The 17,851-nt window shown below is 45.9% G+C and overlaps 1 protein-coding gene across 1 annotated transcript; it reads left to right on the plus strand.

Annotated features, from left to right (window-relative positions):
* The first annotated feature begins 11,684 nt into the window (after positions 1-11,684).
* On the plus strand, positions 11,685-15,959 carry RpL37a (ribosomal protein L37a). Its single transcript, XM_089547886.1, has 4 exons — positions 11,685-11,734; positions 11,991-12,126; positions 12,754-12,838; positions 15,819-15,959. The coding sequence occupies exons 1-4, from the start codon at positions 11,732-11,734 to the stop codon at positions 15,895-15,897; spliced, it is 303 nt and encodes a 100-aa protein (XP_089404012.1). The 5' UTR covers positions 11,685-11,731; the 3' UTR covers positions 15,898-15,959.
* Positions 15,960-17,851: the final 1,892 nt, after the last annotated feature.

Consider the following 17,851-nt stretch of genomic DNA (forward strand, 5'->3'; position numbering starts at 1 on the left):
CAGCTGCGTTTGTATTTGATACATAAGAAGTACGAGAGACGGCATCTTATAAATAAACAATGAGGGAAAGCCAATTCAACGAGGTTTCAAATCCGTATTTTTGAAGTTCGATAAGCACAATGCCGATTAAGAAAATTTCAAAACACAGCTCACCTTCGATGTTGACTGCCACCAATTTCGCAATATAACCTTGTCCTCTAAAATAAAAAATTATAAGTTTATTAATTTATCTTAATTAAACGTCTAATTCCTAATCCATATCAGGTATATAATGTCCGCGTTGCTGTACAATCCAGCTCAACAGACCGTACCGGCTGCCTTTCACAATTTTTGAAATAAAAATCGGGACAGGTTAAAAAAATCACCCTAGCAGTTTAAACAACTTCCATAAACTACCATGCCAACTACATTGGTCTACCATTGCGCAAGGACGGCCTATAGCGTCGGCAAAACCTGCCGCTAACACACCGTTCTCCGCTGAGAAATTAAAGACCAGGTAATTTCACGCCTAACGGCCAGTTCGCTTATTGCCCAATTCCTCCCCTGTTTGATGTCGCCGCAAGCTGTGACCGTATAGCCTATCACGGATATCGCGTAATTTCACGACGCGCACATCATACTAAGGGCGCCGAGGTGGAACGTTATCTGAACATCAACGTACTGCCTAGGTGATATCGAAGAACAATAAAAAAAAAACTGAAAAATTTTCTTTCGTGCTTGTATCGACGAGTCGCCAATAAAAAGCCGGAGCATTTACGTGAGAAAAAGGTTGCGCCCGAGGATATACAACATTTGGTCGATCCCGGATCTGCCTTCCATGTAGCAATGGCTTTCCGAACCCAGTTCATCACTATCAGTGCCAGGCTTTGATACTAGCAGTGTGTGTAGACGTCAACAATCAACGGATGAGTCTTTCAAACGCAGGTACAAGAAAGCGTTCATGGCGTGCATGTTCTGCTGGAAGATATGCCAGCACCGTTTCTTCTAGGAGATTTCAGGATCATTTCGCAATTTTTGTGTGTGCGTGTGTGTGTGGTTTATCGAAAACGTTGAAGTTGTAATGCGTGCGGACGAAACGAAACGAGAATGGAGACGATGAGGATTAGAACGCCGGTCAGAGGATACCATTGCAAAGCTCCGCTTGAAAAAGTGACTTCTTTCAGCAGCCTCTTTCCGGGTGCTTACGGATGGTTGCGCCATCTGAAAGTGACAAATAAAAGCTGATGCCTTATGTCGCCATCGTCTTCTGGAAGGCTTCCTTTTCTGCTTCTTTTATCTCTTAATTTATGTGTCTGCAGGATACGTCGCTGGGCGAGTTGGTTCATGACGAAGGGAAGGTAAGTGCGCAAAAAAGGACGATCACAAGAGAAGAGACTGGACTTTATCGTTATCGGTCCGACTGTTATACCCACAAATTTTTGTTAATAAATCTGCTTCATTGATTTTGTTGGCAGGCGGTTTTGCGTTTATCAACAACATTAAAGTTTGCAACTGGAACCCAGCTTACATCATTCAGCGCGAGCGGCGCGGCAATTCGTAAACACCCGAATTTTGTCCACTCATTGCCTTTTTGGATACATATCAATTCCAGGCAACGTAATGACGTCGGTCAAAGCACTAGAATGCACAAGGCCCGCAATTCCTCCACGTATTCGCTCCTCCAGCGCGGGTATGCAAGTGTAATTTACACTGTAAAGCCTGTTTCACCCCTATTGTTTTTAATATATATTAACGATCTCCCACAGTATGTATCCTGCCAAATTCGAATGTTCGCTGACGACTGCGTAATTTACAGCCAAGTAACAAAATAACTGATCAAGAAGCCCTCCAGCAGGACCTTAACCAAATTGAACAGTGGTGCGAAGATTGGCTTATGACCCTCAACCCTAGCAAATGCAAGCTTCTTTCCATTACCCGTCGCAAAAAGAGTCATGCCTTCAATACAAAATCGCTAACGAGTCCTTAGAATCTGTATCATCTTTCAAATACTTAGGCGTCACATTATCTAATGACCTAACATGGAATGCACATGTTGCTAACGTGATATCATCTGCTAAAAAAAACTCTGGGATTTCTTAAACGTCACCTTCGCCTCACCTCGCATCACGTGAAATTACTCGCCTACAAGTCACTCATTAGACCTAAACTTGAATATGCATCCTCCATATGGGACCCGCATCATATTAACCTCGTAAACGATCTAGAAGCCGTTCAAAACCGCGCTACAAGGTTCATTCACTCTTCTTACTCCTATGACGTCAGTGTTTCAGCCCTAAAAACTAAATCAGCACTATCGCCTCTTTCCGTTCGTCGTCGCATAGCCACGCTATCCCTGTATCACAAGTTATTTTACTCATCACTTAACCGTGCCCCTTACATCACGCCAGCATCATACATTTCTCACCACACTAGCCACAAGCGTCAAGTTTTTCGCCCACGCGCCCGAACCGTTACTTTTTCAGCCTCCTTCTTCCCACGTGCAGCTAAAGATTGGAACGGCCTTCCCCAGCATATCGTCGACATCACCTGCCCTTTATCATTTGCTAGCAATCTAAACAACATTTTTGTACATGATCACAAATTGCATTGTCTTGTACCTTTTCTGCTCATCCCACCCCTTATGTAATACCCCGCGAGGGGTCTTTAAGGTAATAAAATGAAATGAAATGAAGCGGAAACGCTAGCGAAACCTGCCGCCGCGGCGGAAAAACCTGTTTTGAGTCGTCGCTGCGATTCCTGTTTCTAACATCAGCTATATTACATTTAAATTTAGCCCACGTGGCCATGGGACTGATATGGGATATGGGATGCATTCTCGGGTCATGAATAGCAGCTTACTAATATAGACCAGATTTTTGAGCCTCTCCTGGGCGCGGCCATTTTGCACCGACTGGCGCGCCGCGGTGCGGGCGTTTCGTTGGGGACTGCGGGGCTGCGGCAGTTCCGCGGCCGCGCCTGCATATAGCCGCGCTTCGGGCGCTAAAAAAACATTGTCGAGCATACTTCCGCTTCGTGGCTGTGTTGCAGGAAGTATTTACGTTATCAAAGCGATAACATTGACGCGTTTTAATTACATTTAGTTTGACATTCAAGTTAATTGTGCCGGCGCTTAGAACGCGCTCGTGCTTAATCGAATTCCGTCTTGGTGCTCCACCGCAAAGAAACTTTTTATTCAATATCAAGAATTAGGTGTGCGGCTAGTATGCAGTTCCAATTCCCATGCACTCTTATTCCTTCCTGCCGGCCATAAAGCCCCCCCCCCCCCCCCCCCTTCCACAAACGGCTTTCTTGTCGCCGCGCCAGTTTATCAACAAATTACCGCTGTGAGCTCAACTGAGTCGCAGCGCCAACAGAAAACAAATTTTGTCATGGTTTATGCAACCTGGTGCATAAAAACGTACTTCCGCTTAATTTATAAAAGCTTGAATAGATATGAGCAGCTAATCCAGCTTTCACTAATTCTGAGGTCCGAAGTCGCGTTATTTTATTCAGGAGCTCTCGCCGCGTGTGAGAGCGTTGCGTAGGCGTTTGGCTAAGTGTGGAAAATGTAATGAAATCGCGCATATTTTCCTATGAATAATGTAGATACCGCACCGCTGCGGTGGCTCAGTGGTTACGGCTCTCTGCTCTGGCCCAAAAGACGCGGGTTCGACCCCGGCCGCGGCGGCCGAATTTCGAAGGAGGCGAAATTCTAGAGGCCCGTGTCAGGTGGTCGAAATTTCCGGACCCCTTCACTACGGCGTCCCTCATAGCCTGAGTCGCTTTGGGACGTAAAACCTTAATAAACCAAACCAAGCTAAGGTAGATACCAACAGCAGAAAGATACTATAGATAAACCTTTCCCCAGATACCTCTAACATGCGTGCGGAAAAAGCAGCTGAAATCGGTAGCGGTCGTGCTTACAATCCTCTGCATGAAATGTGTTTAATGGGAACAAGAGCAAGCTCAGCGCAAGGGTGCCGAACACGTACATGGTGATCGAAAACACGCGCTCCGTCGGGACAACCTTCAGTCTGCAGCTCGCCTATCCAGTTACTACTCCACTGAGTCAAATCAATAGATCTACATTCTGATGCATAAAATTATCATAGATGATATCGCACGTAAAAGGCGACGACAAACGACACGACAGCGCAGAAATCTGCTTAGAAGTGCCGGTTTCCAGTCCGTACACTACTTGGTCGACTACACTCGGATGTCACGTTAACGAGTAACTGCGCACAAGATAACCGCAGCACTGTCTGGAAGAGGGCAAATGTGAGTAGTGACGCACAGCACACACCCTCATACGTTAGCTGATGGAGCACAAAACGGCAGAAGCGAACACGTAAACATGCGTTCTATGCGCGGCGCCGGCGCGACCCGCAGTCCCTCGGGCCGCGCGCGCCGACAGATGGCGACTGGCGTCGAGAGTAGGCGCGCGTCCGCAGCCTGCGTGCGAGGGTAAAAAAATCTGGTCTATACCTGAAGAGGAATCTGTACAATAATTTTACTTTGACAGTGCGTGCGCACCTGTGGGTCTGAAACTTCCAAATCAACGGAGAGTCTCGAAATCAAGCAGAGGGCAGCGGAAATCTAGATCAGCTAGATAAGACATATAGGTGGGACATGCATTATCGACAACATACAGCATGTTCTGCAGTTAAACATGCGCCGTAGAATGCTTCTCTCAGCTAAACTGACGCCCGTGACGTTACTTTTGCTGCTTCATTTTTTTCCCGGGCTGCTGCAGACTGGAGCGACCTACCCAACAACATCGCAGCCATCAAAATTCGCCGAAAATGTCGCCAGTTATATTTCGCGGTGTTAAATACTTGCTCCCCATTCTATTTGTACCCCTGCCCCTTGTGTAGTTCCCGTCACCGGGTCTTTAAAGGGACCCTGAAATTATATCGGTAGGCATATTCTAGTGGAGCAGATAGATCTATAAAGGTGGTCTCTGTCTGTATTCGAGTCAAATTCGAAAGACCTGCTTGGGCCCTATAATTTATAAATACTTTTTTTTAAAAGCCGCTGCTCGCAGTAGATAGCCACCGATTAGGGCGACACACCTCACCGTGCGTCTCCTTCCCCGATGACGTCAGTGGGCGGACGGGGCAAGCTTGAAGGCTTGCTCTTCAGCCCACTGACGTCATCGGGGAGGAGGAAGCGGGCTAGTGCGAGCAGCGGTTTTTAAAACTTCATGGTATTCAGATGAAATTAAATGAATTGTGCGGGCTCAAATTGCAGCCAAAAATGGCATTTGGTCGGCAGAATTGTTGTATGCTGCATTTTTGGGGGGGAACTTCCCTCAATCAATCGAAAAAAGTCGGATATTCGCATCGTCCGTAGCGACGACGAAACAGAACAGACCGTTAACCGTTATCTCAGCTTATTGTACCTGTGGCGCCATCTCGTTTGTCGGTCGTGGAACTTTGGCAAAGAATGGAGGGTGGGTGAGGGTGCTTTGCGGGAGGTTTAAAGGCGTCTGTTCACGAAAGACTTTAAAGTTAGTGCATTTATGGCCAAACAAAGTTTTTTTCTTTTGTCATCACTGATAAAGCAGTAAAAAAAGTATTCACTTCAAAACCAAGATTTTAATGTTTGCACACTAATGCTCATTAATACGTCATAGTGAAGAGCTTCGAAACCGTTTCGGTAGCGGAGGCTTCTCAGTTTTCACCGAAATACCGTTATACTGGCTTAAGCTGAGAAATGCGTTTTTTTTTTCGGAGCGCTTTTTTTTTGTCTGCATTATTATGACGACTAATTGTAAAACATTTTATTGGTCGGAAAGAGCGTAGTGCTAGAAGATCGCGTTAAGTGTTCGAGAGTGCATAGCACTCGACGACTTTGCGAGCCCATTCCATCGCCAGAACTTGCGTTCTGGGGTCAGAGCTAGCCAGCACGGTCTTCCACCGCTCGAGAGAACAAGAGGTAACTAGATCACCCGGTGGAAGCTCTATTTGCAATCCCATTGGATATGTTCGTAGTTGTCTCGTTGGCCGCCGCGTTTACAGTGTGACGATTTGATTGTAAAACATTTTATTCGCCGGGAAGAGCTTGGCAAGAGGTCGCGTTAAGTGGTCGAGAGTACATAGCCCTCGACGACTTTGTCAGCCCACTCCACCGCCAAAACTTGCGTTCTGGGGTCAGCGCTAGCCAGCACGGTCTCCCACCGCTCGAGAGAAGGAGCTGTAAGTAGATCACCCGGAGGTGGCTCTATTTTGCAGTCCCACAGGATGTGATCGCAGGTACGATTCATTTCCAAGTTGCAAGCGTTTGAAAGTCGCGCTACTTCGATACCAGCTAGCCCTGCGTTCTTAGACAAGTTCTTCGACAGTTTCAGTTTCGCTGTCGCGACTACCGTGGACGTCGTTGGAACTAACGGCGTTGCAGTCGCGCTTTTCTACATGTCTCGCGCGTCGCTTGCAATGACTTTCTAAAGACAGGCGGCGTCGTGCCCATATCTGCGGGTAAATGCTTTTTTTTTTTCGGCGTGAACAAACAAGAAAATGGTCTAACTGATGTTGGTGCATGGTGAAAATAGCACGTGATACGCTTCGCCTTATTACGCATTGTGTGTCTTATGCTGTCCATGCGCTTTACTTTTTCGCTCTGTTCTTTTCGTCGGTAATAGCACTTAACACCAATCGGATGTAATGACAGAACTGTCTCAATGTACAAGCACCGAGCTGTGCACTGTCATGCCAGACGCCGATGACATGAATGCCGGGTGCTGCAAAGGTAGACCAACATGCATGCACTGCTCTTTGAGTTCCTTGGTCTTTAACTTCGGACTGTGCTGCTTTCAATGTCAGGACTTTTCGCTTTTTTCTACCCCGCGGAAGCGTTCTGTGATGAACAGTTTCCAACTTCGCCACCCGTCCGTACTCAGGCGAAAGAACCATTAGGTACAATTGGTCTTTCCCATTGGCTCCAATTGTGCATTTGAAACCAATTGGTTCCAAATGGGACGCCCCAAATCCTGCTTTCAGTTGGTTCCAAATGCACAATTGGAACCAACTAGACATTCAAATTGGTTCCATCTGGAATCGTTGGGTTCCGAATACACAACTGGAACTGACTGGACATTCCTATTGAATCCACTTGGAAGCCCCAGTCCCACTGGTTTTTTCGCCTCAAGGTCAGTGACAGAGGCTGCAGTTTTCAACAGCTTCTTGCGCAGCTTGTTGCTATTCACAACGCACCTAGAATATTCTTGACAATTAACATCCTTCGGAATTATTAGACGGCCTGCATCTATAGTTTTCTGGAGTAAAAAGCTCCAGGCACCTTACCTGCTATTTCATCGTGCTTCATGTCACCAGTCTGCAGAGGCGCCACAGTCACCAGGACCCCAAGCGTCAGTGTCTCAGTCGAGCAGGAAAGCGGCACCAACTCATTCGGAATGAATGCATATGAACGGCTCGCTGGAAGACGATGCAAGGATCTCTGGACTTGTAAGCCTGCATGAAAGCACGCTTATTTGGTGACTTTCGCCTGTAGCGCACATTTTAGTGCTAGAACACTTGAGCACTTTAGAAAGCACTTATAGTGAATACAAGTTGCATGTTGTATACACTCACATCTTCAGCTAATGGAGTGGGTCTGATCTTTTTGATGGCATATTTGCATGTGCGCCTAGTGGAGCTCTTCGTCATTGCTGGTTCTTGCAAAGCGTTTAAGTTGTGTGCTGTCACAACTGGCGAGCCTGCAAGCTTGAGCAGTGCTTTGAACGAAAACATCTTCGACGGAGGTCCGTCTGGTTGGGTTTTTGATAGTTAAGAGAAAAAAAAACGCATAAGTTACATTTATGTTATTTAAATGTTTCATTAATTTTCGGAGAATGCTATTCTAAAGTTTATATGTAGCATTACAAAAAGGCTAAAAAAAAAGGAGATTAAGAACATTGAAATAACATTCGACCAAGAAAAAAATGTAACATTATTGTAATCTTACGGTGCTTGGGTGCTTGTAGTACTTGAGAATGTCATCACCCTCAGAAGGACGCTCACGTATATAAGACGTGCGAGACAGTTGTTCTTGCGACGAAATATCTGCTCCAACCTTTTAAACTGGCTGTCTTGGCTAGGCGATGTGAAAAAATGGTGATCAGTGCCGTCGTTTCTGTTGCCACTTGTGCAGCCAGGCCCAAAACAGACTGACATGTGCGACACTCACGAAGTCATCAAGTGCATAGATTACACCTCAAAGAAGTTTTCCCAATCACTATGAGCACCATACACGCAAAAAACAGCTTGAAAATCCGACTAACTTGTTACTGCGCGACCGAAACTCCCGCGACAGCAGATTTCGACTACAGCGCCACTAGTTCCCGTGGCCGACACTTCAGCCACCTTCAGTTTCAGTTTCGCAGTTCCTTTCAGCTGCAAAACAAACGGTTTCATCACCTACAGCATTCAAGAACACGACCCCCAAGATGTAAATTTAAATGCGTCGCGAATATGGACCATTACACAACGGAATTCCAGTACTTGCGGGTTTGATAGCATGCTGAACGCAATACGGACGACAAACATTCGAATATTCTGCAGTAAAGGCTATGCACACAAGGCATACACGGCGGGTCATTAAGGTCACGGTGGAAGAAACAGACTGTCTGAACGCGGCTGCCACGCCGGCGACTTTTTTGATCGTAGTTTACGCCTCTCTCGGCAGATGGCGTGGATCGTTGGGGGGTCAACCGTAGCACCCGACGCGGCGCGCGGACCTCCACAAACATTCGCACGCGCGTAAGAATGACCAGTAAATTGCCCGATATATGTCTGTATACTAGACTGAACGTCCGGCAAGCCTTTGGAAGCAAGCTTAGGTATATACTCATGATTATTTCAGCTTAGAAATGCTATTCATACCTAAGCGCGCTTTGGTACTCGTAAACGTCCAATATATCGACCACAGTGGAATCGGCCGCGTGCTTACTAGTCCTCAGCTTGTACAAACGCAAAGCAATTTGGCTTGTGCGGAATGCAGAATTCTTAGAAATTTCCAAATACGCGCTATTATGATGTCAAGAAATCCTAGTCACGCATGTCAAATACGCTAGCTCCTGATAACGGAAGGTGATCGTTGGTTCCCGCTTGGTTTTGTGTCTGGAATTATTGCTCACGTAGGTGCTCGCTTTCCAATTCCATATCTGCGCGAAAATAGTGGCCCCACGCAAACTACGGGCTGCCGCGTGTTCCCGTAATGCACTGTCTCCACCTCTGTTTTGCCGGCACAAGCGTACAGGCACGCAAAGTAAAGTTTGAAGGCCGTGCTCTCGAAATGTCTCATAAAACAACCGGCTACACAACAAGACGGATTTTACTTTTCACATTCATGCAGACGTCGCCAACACAATATCACATCGGAGGCCGAATTTCGATGAAAGCGAAATTCGAGAGGCCCGTGTGCTGAGCGATGTCAGTGCACGTTAAAGAACCCCAGGTGGTCCAAATTTCCGGAGTCTTCACTACGGCGTCCCTAATAGCCTGAGTTGCTTTGGGACGTTAAACCCCAATAAACCAAACCAAACCTAAATTCAGGACTGCAGTGCTTTTCAAGGTGTTTGGCATGCTAGACAAGCCTTGAAAGCTTCCTAAGATGTTGCATTTTCGCTTTCGAGTCAATTTTTGTCTGTTTGCAGGCCTGCGTCATTCGCATAGCAATGTAATAGTGCAGCAAATTTGTCATCATATCTTCTTTATGCTCATGCTCCTCACATGAGAACGAGAATGTATGCTTTGCTAGCATATAGCTTCAATTGTTACCTCATACGCATTCATGTGTGTGGCATTTTGCTGAAATTCTTTTTCAGCGATCTGCAGCCAAGAAAAAATTGTGAGATTTGGGTGCAGGAGCCCACCTCTTGTCTTACATTGCACAAGTGTGCTTTCAGGCTGAGCATGGACCTCAGTTTCTTCAACAAGGCTCTGTCTGCATGCGGGGCAGGTTGAGCCCTTCAACATTTTTCTGCACATAAACCCAGCCAGGTAATACACAATGCAGTCAGCAGCCTCTGGCTCTGCACATACCTCACCAAACGCTTCATCACACTCAACCTCCGCGGCAACCAATCCATCCAGTTTGCATTTTAGCTGCTGAAGACGAGTCTCTTGTTTTCCGTCCATTTGGAACGCAAGCTTTAGATCAGCCAGCGTAAGCATATGTGTTTCCCGAGCTTGCTCTATCTCGCAGTTCCCAAGCTTGGGTGGTTTGATCAGGATATACACTGAAAGCATGTTATATAGCTGAAGAAATGTGGGTAAGGAGGGATGGTCATTCTGACCACCTGCTTGGCGGATTGTCCCAAAAAAACGCTCTAATACATCCTGGTTAAATTTTCCAGTCAGTACTTACTTGAAGCCCCACTGTTTGAGCAAATATCTTGTCAGCACTAAAGCTGACAAAACTGTGACACGCATAAGCCTGCTACAGTATGCTCTGTCAGAAAATGATCGCGAGATATCCTTCCGGCCACCACTTCCCCCTCCCACTTGTTGAGCCAGTACAAGAAGGAGGCGAGAACTCTGAGATCTTTGCTGCTTTCACTGATGCCTTCTTTGGGATGATTGCGATTGAGTGCGTCAAACAGATCGTTAAATTTCAAGGTGAATTCTACCGTGCCTTTAACATTCTCCAGTCCCACTGTTTTCCTTTGCGAGTAAAACTCCAGCCCGCTGGCCACACTTCGACTGAACATCTGGGTAGCGAGTTTTACGCGCATCTTCTCCGTGTTCGGCGGATTAATATGGGCATATGTGAGCTTGTGGCAAACACGCAAATGTCCAGGCTGCTTTTGGTCTTGAACAAAAAGCTCATCATAGTGTGCCCATCGGACACGGCCACCAGGAAAGTTTAGAACCTTTTGGGAATGCAGACGGTTACGCACACACTTCATAAGATGCGGAGCATCCGAAAAGACAAATATGCTACGCTTGTCATCAACAGGGATGAATGAAACAGCTTTTACCCTTCACACAATACACAGGAGTGTATGACGGAAAATATAATGGGCAAAAAAAGACACGTGGCACAAAAACAAGCACAGCGATCACTACCTCTCCTCCAAATACATTCGCCGGCACACATACCGCCCACACGCTCGCTCACCCCCTAATCTGCTAGCGCCATCTCACGACGCTCCCAGAAAACACGAGCCGACGGTCGTCAACTTCGCCTGCTGGAAAGGCGCTCTCGTTCAGACACCTAGTATATTCATCCACCGTGCCCGTGACGTTGCCTAACCTAACCTAACCTAATGGGAAGTAGGAATGCTGGAAATGGCTCCAGAAGTAGCATGGAACTCTAGGAAGGTGGCAAGATTAAGGTGTAAGCTTCCTTACCAGCCATGCATTTTAATAAATTTCGTCATCAGCTTCAACTTTACACTCTCGAAGTTATGCATGGTGTGAGTATAATACATACTTACCGCCTTTATAACTTACAAGAACAAGTTGTCATTATCTACAGAAGTCGTAGCCCTAAACAACCGCTGGAAAAGTCAGCGGATGAAAAAAAAAAAGTACTTAGGACTGACCTTTAAGAGATCTTGTAAGGTTCAGTTACTACGGTAATGCTTTTTGTTTATTTTACTACAAAATTACGCATATTTTTATTATATAAATAAGCACACAACTGCTAGCGCATATTTTGACCAACCACTAGCGCCACCACTAACCTTGTGCTCATATTGCTGATATCGTTTGTGGTGCCAGGTCCTTTCCCGGATTGGTAGATCGTCAAGATGGTGAGTGCTTCTTGGTCGCTTCAAAATCTGTTGAAATCGGGAAATTTAGAGTTAAATACCTAATATACCTCATAGCAAACGTGTTTATGACTGCCAGCCAATACTGCCAATTTCATATTTTACCTGAAGGTGTCCTAATTTAATGAAAACTTGCCGTCGGCGTCCATGCACCGCGGCTTTGGCTTTCACTCAACGCGTCGCACGGTTTGTGTTTTGACTTGGTTGATGACAACGTGTTCCTGCTTTTTCCTCTCAGACGAAAGGTACCTCCAGTTTTGGAAAACGGAGGAATAAGACCCACACGCTGTGCCGGCGTTGTGGGCGCAGCAGTTACCACATCCAGAAGTCGCGATGTGCTCAATGCGGCTACCCCAACAGCAAGATGCGCCACTGTAAGTTGCCTACACCTGTCTTGGTATTTATCGTCATGGTATTTAGCAGTGCATTTCGCGGACAGTTCTTTCTGCTCTGTCGGTACAGTTAATATTTTTTAACGGATCCCGCCGCTTCTGTGTTGTGATTGCTCGCAAGAAAGTTCTTAGTGTCGTTCTCGATTGCAAAGCGTGTTTGCTTTTTCAGTGCAGGCTTTGTTGGGTTATCGAAAACAGCGTAAATAACTTCGTGGGTGTTGGCGGAGAGCACAAGGACCCGGTAGGAAGGAATTAAACTCGTGTGATCGAGCCGATCGCACGACCGACTTCATATCACTCAGTGGCAGTAGTAACTATTCCTTGAAGGCATAGTTACTAATTTTATTTCACGAGCTTCTTATTCTAAAGCTCGGTGTTGCATTTCTGTATGTGTTCTTCATTTGGGAAGGCCGCACGGTATCCTGTACCGCCGCGAAAGCACTGCTGATTACCAATTGACGACTGCCTTAACGGCGTGCACATGATGTAAAAATTTCATCACTTATGAATCGTGCTGATCTAAGGAACCACTGATGCCTCGCTCTTTCTATTCGTTGCTGCACGGCTGTGATTGCAGAGTTCTAAGTTTGGTGCATCTTTTTCTTGCAGACAACTGGAGCGTCAAGGCTAAGAGGAGGAAGACCACTGGTACTGGCCGTCTCCGCCACCTTAGGAAGGTCTGGAGGCGTTTCAGGTGAGCTTGGACAAACTTGTTGGGTTGTACTGTTGCATCTGCTTGTACTCTTTGAGTCTGCTCTCTTTTCACTGATGCCGTAGTTACTGACAAAGGTCTACAGATGTGACAAAAGTGTGCTTTAGAACTGCACGAGGCCAACAGCGAAGCACATGAAATGCTTTTCGCGCAGTTAGTGTATCGTAATTAGAACTTTAGGTGCCACTTTGGTTGACGAATTGGGTGTCGCATACATTTCAGTAGCATGTCAGTGGCATGGTGCTACATGGCGAGAGATTCCTCAGGAATTCATGCGAGTTAAGCAAGTACGCACATGCCCTAAAATTGTTGGCAGCTCTTAAGTTCCAGCTAGATTCTTTCATCCAGACATTATTTTTAGGGTCATGTTTCTTTGGGTGTTAGACAGCATTTCATATGATTTTAGCCAGGAATATAACTGGAGACAATCCAGAAACACATTCAGAGCATTAACCAGCGGAGTGATGACGGGTGTTGCTGCATGTGTTTTATTTGGGCAAGAACTGCTTGTGCATTTTATTTGTTGGGGGCGTTTGATGATTGCCGTACTGTTTAGGTTTATGGGGGTTTAACCTCCCAAGGCGACTCAGGCTATGAGGGACGCCGTAGTGAAGGGCTCCGCAAAATTTCAACCATCTAGGGTTCTTTAATGTGCACTGACATCGCACAGTACACTGGCCCCTAGCATTTCGCTTCTATTGAAATGCGACCGCCGTGGCCAGGATCGAGTCCGCGTCTTTCGGGTCAGCAGCCGAGCGCCGTAACCACTGAGTCACCGCATGATTGCCTTACTGTAGGTTCCCTGCTGAAGTGCCAAGGTAGTATACTTGTTTAACTTGTAGTTTAGCCTTTGTATCTTCCAAGAGTGCACTCTGAGGCTGAATTTGTTACATTTGCCTGTGAAACACAGTTGATTGGTGACACAGTCTAACCATCATAGAAAGGTGTGAAGTTTTGTAACACTGGCAGAGACTTTCGGCGCTTAAGTTCAGGCACGCTTCCTGAACATGTCACTCTCGTGGGAGCTATTTTCGGCGCTGTTACACCTGGGCTTGGTTTACTAAAGCTGTATTATCAGTACTATGCTGCAGTCGTATAGCTTAGCTTGGCTGTGCTGCTGGTTGTTAGTTGGAACTCGATTCAACGCATTTTTGTTGGCAGTGCAGTTTAAATTTTTCAGCTTGGCTGAGAGGTTTGCTGTCATGTGGTCGGTTGTCTGCAGTTGTGATACTGCATGTACTCTGTACAGGTCAATCTGTTCTTGTTTCTTCCTGCCTCAAAATTATGCTGTCTAGACTCTGGGCTTGGACATTATGCGTGTCTCAGCCAGAGTAATGTGCAAACCGGCTGCAAACATAGGAAGGAAGGGAATGATGCCAATGTTGCCTTAATCTTGTGTTCTGGTAGCCCTCTTGTCTTTGACTATCAAATGTAGGTGTTAACAGTGACATCATTCGTGCATTCTTAGCATGAGGCATCTTCATGCTCGGCGCAGCGGATTCTTCAGTGGCAGGTTGCCTTATTCATGTTTGAGTCTCAAGATATCATTGCTTGGTTTCTACGGCATTCAATTTTTTTTCTTCTTGAAGTTAGGGGGTTGACTTGTACAACATAGTGACCAGTATGGAGTATGAACAGTCAGTATTGATAGCGTGAAAGTTACGCAGGGATTACTGATTAGACTTTCACTTTGGAGGCTCACTGTGAACGTAGTGCAGGGTCAGGTTGCAGCTTTTACGAAATTCGTTGTGTGGTCCATGAACAGACGCTAACGCTGCCAGCTGTGACAGTATAGGATGAGACGTCAACCCAGCAAAGTCATTCACTATCGCCAGCAGACGCATTTGATGTGCTTTTGCTTTGTTGTATGATCCATTGCGTTCAGCTTCCTCACATCCAAGCTTCAAGAATCTCTGGCTGCATCTTGTAGTGGTTATGTACTTTGAGTGACTACTTGCCTGATCTGATCAGGATCAATTGGAGACCACTAGAGCCTGCAATGACAGCGGACCAGAAAGGCAACATTTCTCAGACTGTACCAGTGACGCCATCTCGCGCCCACCGTAGGAACGGGTGGTGTCTTGATCTGGGCTGGATCAAGCTTGTGATGCTTTGCCTGACCGGCAGAAATCGCATTTATATCGGGCTTCCATGCATCTGATAGCATACGGGGAATCCTCAACTGCGCACTGCCAGCCAACTTGCCAAGGCGCTGCTGGGTGTAGGCTTGGCACCAAATCCGCCAGCTCATAGCCAGGAGCACGCAGAGTGCGGCCCCTCATGAGGCACCTAAAAGGTCGCCGTGGTGGCTCAGTGGTTACGGCGCTCGGCTGCTCACCTGAAAGACTCTGGTTCGATCCTGGCCGTGGCGGTCGAATTTCGATGGAGGCGAAATTCCAGAGGCCCGTGTACTGTGCGATATGTCAGTGCACGTTAAAGAACCCCAGGTGGTAGAAATTTCCGGAGCCCTGCACTACGGCGTCCCTCATAGCATCAGTCGCTTTGGGACGTTAAACACCCATGAACCAAACCTGGAATAGTCACCCACTAAAAAATCACCGGGATGATGACTGCATACTTGGGTAATCATATCTTACGAATGATAATGTGGTGCTTTCTCAGTAGTTCTTGATTTTTATTCAGTTTCCCTTTAAAGTTGTCTAGTTGTGTGTGCATTACTTGGATGTTGTTGGTTTTTTTGGGTCAGTGTGGTCATGTCTGTGGGTTGCAGTCTGTCATGTCTTGAGGGAAGTAATGAAGACCTTGAGAGGTTTAACACAGAAACTGTCACTATGGTTGACACCAGCGCAGCCCGAGAGTTCTTGTAGTCAAGGTTTAAAAGGTGACATAAGCCATGGCAGAGAGAAGTGCAAAATGGGGAGCAATAGTCCTGTGTTCAGTGCTCATGCTTTGTTTCAAAATGGTTCTGGGAGTTTAAAACAGTGATTGTGTTGTTTTGCAGGAACGGTTTCCGTGAGGGAGGTCTGCCGAAGTCCCAGAAGCACGCCGTTGCTGGTGGATCCGCATCCGGCGGCAAATAAATGTGTATAAAAGCCATCGAAGCTCTCACAGTAAAAAAAACTGAACATTGCTACCTGGCCTATTCTGCTGACTCACTGTGGCACTAATTACTGCATTAACCTTGTAGTGGGTGAAAGTGCTGCTGGAATAGTCTCTTTGCGCAATTCATTACTCTAGCTGCAGTGTGGAGCAATTTTTTCCTCGAGTTCCTGGCCATAGAAACTAAAATGACAAACCACATGTCATGCTTATGTTATTGAAGTAAGGAATTAGCTCATTAGGCCTTGCTACCATCAAGGAAACAGTGAAATTCTCTACCCACAGTAAATATTCCCACTCGGGCAAATATTTTAACGTGGTGTTCTAACATCAGTCAATGCATTTAATTTCTTTTTTAAAGTGCTAGGGCCATTCCCTGCTTTTAGCCGTTGTTTGAGGCCTGCTCCACTGGCCTGTGGGCAATCTGGCAACTTGCTACGGTGGGCAGGCAGGCAGTAAATCAATGAATGTGTCGCAAGCGGTTGCTTGGAAAGAGCAACGAATTAAGTATATATGAGCTGTAACTTATCATTGCCTGGACACCAGAACCGAAGTTCTAGCCCATCTAATTCACATTTGGCCTAACTGCACAAATTGCCATTGTTTCTGCCGCGCAAGATAATTGGACTTCAGGAAGTTGGAAAGATGTGGCGGTATAACACGCAGCTGGTAGGCAGACTTCATATGTGCCTGAAAAGTAGTTCACACTTCATGGACATTATAGCCTGAAGGCCTGAACCTTGGTCTCTCAGTTTCCACCATGATCTTCAATGGTAGCACTTCGTTGTCCAAACGCTTGCCAAGACTTCGAAAAGAATAAATGATTTGAGGCGGAGTAGTACGGTTTCACGGATGCACAGCTTTTGGAGCTTCCACAGCGTTGACTGCTATGTATAGTTGCAAATTCTGTTGCAAGTCGGGACTGGGAAAGATGAAATAAAAGTCTTGTGGTATTGCACCAACTTGTGGTTACTAAGAAGGAACATGCATTATGCAAAGTCTAAAAAGAATGGATTCAAATGTTCAGTAGCGCCACGAGTAAGCTGAATGGCCAAGAGGCACCACGAAGCCTGGAATGACTCATTAAACTTGTGTAATATAATTTGCTGTTTCGTTTAACTTAAAACTATCTCTGTACTTTATTGTTCCCGGACAGTTCGGCCAATTTTTTACTGGTCAGCTATCGCACTTTCACTACCAGAACAAGAACATGACGCTCTGGTATTTAGCACAACCATAAATAAGCTTAAGAGTATACAGCAGCTACAGAACTTCAGCTGTTTGTACAAGAGGGACATACTAGGTTTACATTCCTTATGTTCAAGCACTGTAAAACTGGTGCAGAATTGAAGGCCTTTTACAGTGATGCCCACAGCCTAAACCAATTATGCATTCATAAACCAGTGTAAATATCCTTGTGAATTTTTTGGCTTTCTCCGGCAGCGCAAGACAGTTTGTAACACTTGATAAAATGTAGGTCGAAACATGACCATGAAAGGTGTGCGACTCTACAACCATTACTACGGAACTGGGCTCTACAGCCAAATACCACAATTAAGGCAAGAAATGAACAAGACTCAATGGTATTGTTCTTGTATTGACGTATACGTACATATGTATATATTTATAATATGTACAGGATAATTCATTTTAGACTACAGAACAAAAAACAAATTCCCCTCCATCTCTACTACTGCATGCTTGGGGTATCTATCCCAGGCGCCAGCTAAGCTGGTATTTATTTATTTCTTTTTTTACAGAAAGTTTGTCTGCCACACAGCCTTTCCAACAACTCTCATGAGCTTGGGAATCTCGCATTCAGGCTACACACAGCCGCACAAAAATTCTTCACTTTTGCTTTTCAGGTCAATACTGAACGTATATTTTAAACCTTTCCTCAATCCACAACTACTGATTTCGCGCACAGCATTCAAC

Source organism: Amblyomma mixtum, chromosome 1 (genome assembly GCF_055824585.1).
Source record: "Amblyomma mixtum isolate Tamu chromosome 1, ASM5582458v1, whole genome shotgun sequence".
NCBI lineage: Eukaryota > Metazoa > Arthropoda > Arachnida > Ixodida > Ixodidae > Amblyomma > Amblyomma mixtum.

Excerpts from the sequence above, each read along its gene's own strand:
- RpL37a (XM_089547886.1), top strand. Across the intron at positions 12,127-12,753 it reads CAACAGCAAGATGCGCCACT|ACAACTGGAGCGTCAAGGCT; the intron begins GTAAGTTGCCTA and ends TTTTTCTTGCAG. Across the intron at positions 12,839-15,818 it reads AAGGTCTGGAGGCGTTTCAG|GAACGGTTTCCGTGAGGGAG; the intron begins GTGAGCTTGGAC and ends GTTGTTTTGCAG.